Raw genomic sequence first — 9,221 nt, forward strand, 5'->3', positions numbered from 1 at the left:
ATTGCCAAGAATCTGAAGCTGGACTTCTAGGCAGAGTTGCAAAGAAAAAGCCATCTCAGACTGGCCAATAAAAAGAAAAGATTAAGATGGGCAAAAGAAGTCTAAAGGCCAGTTTTATTGCTTATTTAATCAGAACAGTTTTCAGCTGTGCTAACATAATTGCAAAATGGTTTTCTAATGATCAATTAGCCTTTTAAAATGATGAACTTGGATTAGCTAACACAACGTGCCATTGGAACACAGGAGTGATGGTTGCTGATAATGGGCCTCTGTACGTCTATGTAGATATTCCATTAAAAATCTTTTCCAGCTACAATAGTAATTTGCCACATTAACAATGTCTACACTGTATTTCTGATCAATTTGATGATATTTTAATGCACAATAAAAAGAAGGCTTTTCTTGAAAAAATAAGGACATTTCTAAGTGACCCCAAACTTATAAACGGTAGTGTATGACAGAGGGGTTGATGCAGGAAGTGGGACATGGAGACTGCCTCCAGAGAGAGGAAGCTGTAGCTGTCCTTGTCCCTCAGTCACTTCCTAGATCTTGGTTCCCTGCAGGGTGTCTATGAGGATCTTGTTGTACTCTGCCAGCTGCCTGGAGACAGTCTTCACCACCGGACGGTAGTCGCTCTCCATACCCTTAGAGGCGATGACTGGAGATGTAGGAGTCAAGGAAACTTTGGTTTATATAACATGTCCCCCATTGGGGATATTACGTCTACCATTGTCAGTCCTGTAATGTATAGATTCCACAGATCCATTCTGCCTGTGACAGACACCAACCTACTGCATCAGTCCTGTAATGGAACTTGATTGTGTCCAATCAAACCACAAGGATACACTCTTTCATGACAAAGTTGTTCTGCTCGTGATGTTGCCACTTCCTCTCCAGATTGGTCAGCTGAAAACCAGCAGAAAACAGTGGTTGGTTGAGAGGAAAAAAAAAAAAACAGGCAAGAAACGCTCAAAGAATCTTCAAGCTCCAAAGTTATTATGACATCATGAGTGTTCGTGAAAGGCAATAGACAGGCCACATCAAGTTAGCCTAGCCTGGCAACTACCATGGTTGTTGGCTAATAGCATGAACAGATCAGACACCAGGCTAACCTCCATACTAGTCTGTAGTCAGTATGGCCTCTGTACCTGAGCATGTGTCTCATTGTCCTGTAGCTGTGTTTTCAGAGCTTCATACACCTCATTCATCTTCTGCATGACCTTGTGAAAGCCGTGTCTCCTCTGGGCCAGGGATACTCTGTCCTCCTGCAGCCTCTATAGGACAATAGACAACAACTTAGATGAACTACCATTCATTCATTCATTCACTCATCCAACACTCGTTATGGTGTTAGTAGAGCTACCACAACAAATCATCAGCTCAGATAGTGAATAGCTGTATATTTCAGATACACAGCTCTGGTGGGGTAATAAAACAAGGATTTACTGAAAAAATATCTTAAGGATGTTTGGGTCAACCAACCATTGGCTACACCCCTTTCTTCATTGGTTGAAACTAAAACTTGTGTTTCTCAGACTGAGTCAGTGGAAGAAACACGACTTCCTGGTGTCAAATCTCTCAGAGAATGTGCTTCCTGTTTAAAGGAGAGTCGCTTTGTGATGCACGTAGGGGAGGATGCTTCTACGTTTCCGTCTCGCTCTACCAAGTTGTCCCCATTGGTGAAGTCCCTCAACGATAACACCGCCGCTGTATACATTAGACGTGCTCTTACAGGGACGATGCCATGAGACATCTGCCGCTACATATTACATCCGGATTCCTGCGGATACTAAGGAATTGAAAGAGGACTGTTGTCTCTTAATGTTATCTTAAAAGTGCTTTCATGATTAACTATGTAACACAATCAAGTCAAATTTTTATTTGTCACATGATCCAAATACAAAACAGGTGCAGTAGACCTTACGGTGAAATGCTTACTTACAAGCCCTTAACCCAACAATGCAGTTTTAATAAAGAGTTTAAAGAAAATATTTACTAAATAAACTAAAGTAAAAAAAAATAGTCAAAGAAAAAGTACAGCGTCAACGTGGGAAGGTATAGGTTCGTAAAGTTATTTCGTACATAAAGTGACTATGCAACGATAATAAACAGAGTTGCAGCGGTGTAAAAACAAAGGGGGGGGGTCAATGTAAATAGTCCGGGTGGCCGTTTGATTAAGGCCACCCGCTACAGAGGGTAGAACAGTCTATGAATTGGGTGACTGGAGTATTTGACCATTTTTGGGACCTAGTATACAGGTCCTGGATGTCAGGAAGCTTGGCCCCAAGCAATATACTGGGCCGTAAACACTGCCCTCTGTAGCGCCTTACGGTCAGATGCCGAGCAGTTGCCATACCAGGCGGTGATGCAACTGGTCAGGATGCTCTCGATGGTGCAGCTGTAGAACTTTTTGAGGATCTGGGGACCCATGCCAAATCTTTTCATTCTCCTGAGGGGGAATAGTCTTTGTCGTGCCCTCTTCACGACTGTCTTGGTATGTTTGGACCATGTTAGATCGTTGGTGATGTGGACACCAAGGAACCTCCTCCCTATAGGCTGTCTCATTGTTGTCGGTGATCAGGCCTACCACTGTTATGTCGTCAGCAAACTTAATGACAGTGTTGGAGTGGTGTTTGGCCGTGCAGTCATGAATGAACAGGGAGTACGGGAGGGGGCAGAGCACGCACCCCTGAGGGGCCCCTGTGTTGAGGATCAGCGTGTCAGATGTGTTGTTACCTACTCTTACCACCTGGGGGCGGACCGTCATGAAGTCCAGGATCCAGTTGCAGAGGGAGGTGTTTAGTCCCAGGGTCATTAGCTTCGTGATGAGCTTTATGAGCACTATGGTGTTGAACGCTGAGCTGTAGTCAATGAACAGCATTCTCACATAGGTGTTCCTTTTGTCTAGGTGGGAAAGGGCAGTGTGGAGTGTGATTGCTTCATCTGTGGATCTGTTGGGGTGGTATGCGAATTGGAGTGGGTCTAGGGTTTCCGGGATGATGGTGTTGATGTGAGCCTTGACCAGCATTTCAAAGCACTTCATGGCTACTGACGTGAGTGCTACGGGGTGGTAATCATTTAGGCAGGTTACCTTCGCTTTCTTGTGCACAGGGACTATGGTGGTCTGTAGGTACTACAAACTTGGTCAGTGACAGGTTGAAAATGTCAGTTTAGACACTTGCCAGTCTGCGCATGCTTTGAGCACACGTCCTGGTAATCCGTCTGGCCCCGGGGCTTTGTGAATGTTGACCAGTCTTAGTCACATCGGCTACCGAGAGCGTGATCACACAGTCGTCCGGAACAGCTGGTGCTCTCATGCATGCTTCAGTGTTGCTTGCCTTGAAGCAAACATAAAAGACATTTAGCTCGTCTGGTAGGCTCACGTCACTGGGGAGCTCACGGCTGTATTCCGTAATAGTTTTCAAGCCCTGCAACATGTGATGAGCGTCAGAGCCGGTGTAGTAGGATTCGATCATAGTCCTGTATTGACGCTTTTCCTGTTTGATGCTTCATCTGAAGGTGTAGTGGGATTTCCTATAAGTGTCCGGATCCCGCTCCTTGAAAGCGGCAGCTCTAGCCTTTAGCTTGGTGTGGATGTTGCCTGTAATCCATGGCTTCTGGTCGGGATATGTACGTACGTATGGTCAATGTGGGGACAACATTGTAGATGCTCTTTATGATGAAGCAGGTGGCTGAGGTGGTATACTCCTCAATGCCATTGTATGAATCCAGTCTGCTAGCAAAACAGTCCTGTAGCGTAGCATCCGCGTCATCTGACCACTTCCGTATAGAGCGAGTCACTGGTGCTTCCTGCTTTAATTTTTGCTTGTAAACCGGAATTAGGAGGATAAAATGATGGTCAGATTTGCCAAATAGAGAGCGAGTATTCATTTGAGCTGATTATCTGTGAACATAATCATTCAAATGTAAAAAAAACAAAAAAACAACAACATATGTTTAATGGGCTGCAGTGACTTGTAAAAAACCTCATGGACCCTCCTCCACAGAGGGAGGGGTTAGAGGGCATCCCGTCAAAGCCTGGACCACACACTAATCCCACACTGAGTGACACTTCAGAGCCCGTATTCATTAAGCAGAGTGGCAGTGCTGATCTAGGATCAGGTCCCCTCATCCATATTATCTTAATCATTACACTCTAAAAGGCAACTGATCCTACATCAGCTCTGCTCCAGACACTCTGTAGGCCCATAGCTGAGGTCAGGTGTACTTTCCAAACATAGGTCTGTACCTCTGACAGAAAGGACGGACGGACGGACAATACCTTCTTCTTGTCCTCTCCAGCAGCCTTTAGATTGTCCAGGTTGCTGTATGTCTCCAGCTCCTGAGTCATGGTCTCTATCCTGTCCTTCAGGCTGGTCAGCTCTGTGTTGATCTTACTCTCCAGCTGCTCTACCTTCTGCAGGTCAAGGGTCAGACGGTGGTTTTCTGGAGGACGGGCGAGGACGAGACACACAGACACGGACGTACATAGACACGCACATAAAAAAAAAAAGATCACACAGACAGATCATTGACATATTTCAAGCGACATCGAGACTTTAGCAATTTAATATATACAGTGAGCTTCAACAGGATTGAGACAGTGACACATTGTTTGTTGTGTTGGCTTCTGTACTCCCAGCACTTTGGATTTGAAATGATACAATGACTATGAGGTTAAAGTTCAGCTTTCATTTGAGGGTATTATCATCCATATCGGGTGAACACCATTTTAGGGGACCAAAAGTACCGGGACGAATTCACGTATGTGTATTAAAATAGTAAAAAGTATTTGGTCCCTACTCTACTTGTTGGGATTCATTTGATGTTTGTTTTGATTGGTGTTTTCAGACAAGTTTGTGCCCAATAGAAATTAATGGTTAATAATGTATTGCTATTTTGGAGTCACTTTTATTGTAAATAAGAATATAATATGTTTCTAATTAATGTGGATACTACCATGATCATGGATAATCCTGAAATAAACGTGAACAATGATGAGTGAGAAAGTTACAGACACCCCCCCCCCCCCCAACGTTTCACCTCGATCTGGATGAAAATACCCTTAGAGCTGACAGTCTGAACTTTAACATCATAGTCATTGTATCATTTCAAACTTCCTTTGGTCACAGTAGGCCTACATTACACTGAGTTACACAGAGTTCCATTACACTGAGTTACACAGAGTTCCATTACACTGAGCTACACGGAGTTCCATTACACTGAGCTACACGGAGTTCCATTACACTGAGCTACACGGAGTTCCATTACACTGAGCTACACGGAGTTCCATTACACTGAGCTACACAGTTCCACAGAGTTCCATTACACTGAGCTACACAGTTCCACAGAGTTCCATTACACTGAGCTACACAGAGTTCCATTACACTGAGTTACACAGAGTTCCATTACACTGAGTTACACAGAGTTCCATTACACTGAGCTACAGTTCCACAGAGTTCCATTACACTGAGTTACACAGAGTTCCATTACACTGAGTTCCACAGAGTTCCATTACACTGAGCTACACAGAGTTCCATTACACTGAGTTCCACAGAGTTCCATTACACTGAGCTACACAGTTCCACAGAGTTCCATTACACTGAGCTACACAGTTCCACAGAGTTCCATTACACTGAGTTACACAGAAGTCCATTAAACAGGAGTGCATGAAAACAAGTTCACAGTAAACTGTCACATCAGCTTACATCTGAACTCTGATAACACTTGACAGTGGACAGAATGTTAATTTGGGTGTTTCTTTTTTCCTGTTAGAAGAATAACATTGTTGTGCTGACAGAGTGCTACTGAGCCCGGAGCCTGACCAGACCGTTGCACATAGATTGTATCCCAAATAGCATCCTATTCCATTCCATACTCTGATATACTTAGTGAACTCTCACCCATTTCCTTCATTCTATAGCTAGAGGACTCCTGATATCTCCAGGAGTGAGAAGTATCATCTGTTGTCTTAATCTGTTGTGGTCTAGTACTGTCTTTATCTGTTGTGGTCTAGTACTGTCTTTATCTGTTGTGGTCTAGTACTGTCTTTATCTGTTGTGGTCTAGTACTGTCTTTATCTGTTGTGGTCTAGTACTGTCTTTATCTGTTGTGGTCTAGTACTGTCTTTATCTGTTGTGGTCTAGTACTGTCTTTATCTGTTTGGGTCTAGTACTGTCTTTTTGTCTTTATCTGTTTGGGTCTAGTACTGTCTTTATCTGTTGTGGTCTAGTACTGTCTTTATCTGTTTGGGTCTAGTACTGTCTTTATCTGTTGTGGTCTAGTACTGTCTCTATCTGTTGTGGTCTAGTACTGTCTTTATCTGTTGTGGTCTAGTACTGTCTTTATCTGTTGTGGTCTAGTACTGTCTTTATCTGTTGTGGTCTAGTACTGTCTTTATCTGTTGTGGTCTAGTACTGTCTTTATCTGTTGTGGTCTAGTACTGTCTTTATCTGTTGTGGTCTAGTACTGTCTTTATCTGTTGTGGTCTAGTACTGTCTTTATCTGTTTGGGTCTAGTACTGTCTTTTTGTCTTTATCTGTTTGGGTCTAGTACTGTCTTTATCTGTTTGGGTCTAGTACTGTCTTTATCTGTTGTGGTCTAGTACTGTCTTTATCTGTTGTGGTCTAGTACTGTCTTTATCTGTTGTGGTCTGGTACTGTCTTTATCTGTTGTGGTCTAGTACTGTCTCTATCTGTTGTGGTCTAGTACTGTCTTTATCTGTTGTGGTCTAGTACTGTCTTTATCTGTTGGGGTCTAGTACTGTCTTTATCTGTTGGGGTCTAGTACTGTCTCTATCTGTTGTCTTAATCTGTTGTGGTCTAGTACTGTCTATCTGTTGTGGTCTAGTACTGTCTTTATCTGTTGTGGTCTAGTACTGTCTCTATCTGTTGTGGTCTAGTACTGTCTTAATCTGTTGTGGTCTAGTACTGTCTCTATCTGTTGTGGTCTAGTACTGTCTCTATCTGTTGTGGTCTAGTACTGTCTTTATCTGTTGTGGTCTAGTACTGTCTTTATCTGTTGGGGTCTAGTACTGTCTCTATCTGTTGTGGTCTAGTACTGTCTTTATCTGTTGTGGTCTGGTACTGTCTTTATCTGTTGTGGTCTAGTACTGTCTTTATCTGTTGTGGTCTAGTACTGTCTTTATCTGTTGTGGTCTGGTACTGTCTTTATCTGTTGTGGTCTGGTACTGTCTTTATCTGTTGTGGTCTGGTACTGTCTTTATCTGTTGTGGTCTGGTACTGTCTTTATCTGTTGGGGTCTGGTACTGTCTTAATCTGTTGTGGTCTAGTACTGTCTTTATCTGTTGTGGTCTAGTACTGTCTTTATCTGTTGTGGTCTGGTACTGTCTTTATCTGTTGTGGTCTGGTACTGTCTTTATCTGTTGTGGTCTAGTACTGTCTTTATCTGTTGTGGTCTAGTACTGTCTTTATCTGTTGTGGTCTAGTACTGTCTTTATCTGTTGTGGTCTAGTACTGTCTTTATCTGTTGTGGTCTAGTACTGTCTTTATCTGTTGTGGTCTAGTACTGTCTTAATCTGTTGTGGTCTAGGACTGTCTTAATCCGTTGTGGACGAGTACTGTCTTTTTGTCTTAATCTGTTGTGGTCGAGTACTGTCTTTATCTGTTGTGGTCTAGTACTGTCTTAATCCGTTTGGGTCTAGTACTGTCTTTTTGTCTTAATCTGTTGTGGTCTAGTACTGTCTTAATCTGTTGTGGTCTAGTCCTGTCTTAATCCGTTTGGGTCTAGTACTGTCTTTTTGTCTTAATCTGTTGTGGTCTAGTCCTGTCTTAATCCGTTTGGGTCTAGTACTGTCTTTTTGTCTTAATCTGTTGTGGTCTAGTACTGTCTTAATCTGTTGTGGTCTAGTCCTGTCTTAATCCATTTGGGTCTAGTACTGTCTTTTTGTCTTAATCTGTTGTGGTCTAGTCCTGTCTTAATCCGTTTGGGTCTAGTACTGTCTTTTTGTCTTAATCTGTTGTGGGTCTAGTACTGTCTTTTTGTCTTAATCTGTTGTGGTCTAGTACTGTCTTAATCTGTTGTGGTCTAGTACTGTCTCTATCTGTTGTGGTCTAGTACTGTCTTTATCTGTTGTGGTCTAGTACTCTCTTTATCTGTTGTGGTCTAGTACTGTCTTTATCTGTTGTGGTCTAGTACTGTCTTTATCTGTTGTGGTCTAGTACTGTCTTTATCTGTTGTGGTCTAGTACTGTCTTTATCTGTTGTGGTCTAGTACTGTCTTTATCTGTTGTGGTCTAGTACTGTCTTTATCTGTTGTGGTCTAGTACTGTCTTTATCTGTTGTGGTCTAGCACTGTCTTTATCTGTTGTGGTCTAGTACTGTCTTTATCTGTTGTGGTCTAGTACTGTCTTTATCTGTTGTGGTCTAGTACTGTCTTTATCTGTTGTGGTCTAGTACTGTCTTTATCTGTTGGGGTCTAGTACTGTCTCTATCTGTTGTCTTAATCTGTTGTGGTCTAGTACTGTCTTAATCTGTTGTGGTCTAGTACTGTCTCTATCTGTTGTGGTCTAGTACTGTCTTTATCTGTTGTGGTCTAGTACTGTCTTTATCTGTTGGGGTCTAGTACTGTCTCTATCTGTTGTGGTCTAGTACTGTCTTTATCTGTTGGGGTCTAGTACTGTCTTTATATTTACATTACATTACATTTAAGTCATTTAGCAGACGCTCTTATATGTTGTGGTCTAGTACTGTCTTAATCTGTTGTGGTCTAGTACTGTCTTAATCTGTTGTGGTCTAGTACTGTCTTAATCTGTTGTGGTCTAGTACTGTCTTTTTGTCTTAATCTGTTGTGGTCAAGTACTGTCTTTATCTGTTGTGGTCTAGTACTGTCTCTATCTGTTGTGGTCTAGTACTGTCTTTATCTGTTGTGGTCTAGTACTGTCTTTATCTGTTGTGGTCTAGTACTGTCTCTATCTGTTGTGGTCTAGTACTGTCTTTATCTGTTGTGGTCTAGTACTGTCTTTATCTGTTGTGGTCTAGTACTGTCTTTATATGTTGTGGTCTGGTACTGTCTTTATCTGTTGTGGTCTAGTACTGTCTTAATCTGTTGTGGTCTAGTACTGTCTTAATCTGTTGTGGTCTAGTACTGTCTTTTTGTCTTAATCTGTTGTGGTCTAGTACTGTCTTTATATGTTGTGGTCTGGTACTGTCTTTATCTGTTGTGGTCTAGTACTGTCTTAATCTGTTGTGGTCTAGTACTGT

At 42.3% G+C, this 9,221-nt stretch overlaps 1 protein-coding gene across 1 annotated transcript in view; it reads right to left on the minus strand.

Annotated features, from left to right (window-relative positions):
* Positions 1-383: 383 nt before the first annotated feature.
* The window catches only part of ift74 (intraflagellar transport 74), a 147,881-nt gene continuing 139,043 nt past the window's right edge, over positions 384-9,221 (minus strand). Inside the window, exons 16-19 of the mRNA XM_064977239.1 lie at positions 4,283-4,446; positions 1,149-1,274; positions 846-906; positions 384-658 (exon numbers count right to left, since the gene is read on the minus strand). Coding sequence (XP_064833311.1) covers positions 543-658; positions 846-906; positions 1,149-1,274; positions 4,283-4,446 — 467 coding nt within the window. The 3' untranslated portion in view covers positions 384-542. The remainder of the gene's footprint in view (positions 659-845; positions 907-1,148; positions 1,275-4,282; positions 4,447-9,221) is intronic.

This window comes from Oncorhynchus masou, chromosome 11, assembly GCF_036934945.1.
Source record: "Oncorhynchus masou masou isolate Uvic2021 chromosome 11, UVic_Omas_1.1, whole genome shotgun sequence".
NCBI classification, from domain to species: Eukaryota; Metazoa; Chordata; class Actinopteri; order Salmoniformes; family Salmonidae; genus Oncorhynchus; species Oncorhynchus masou.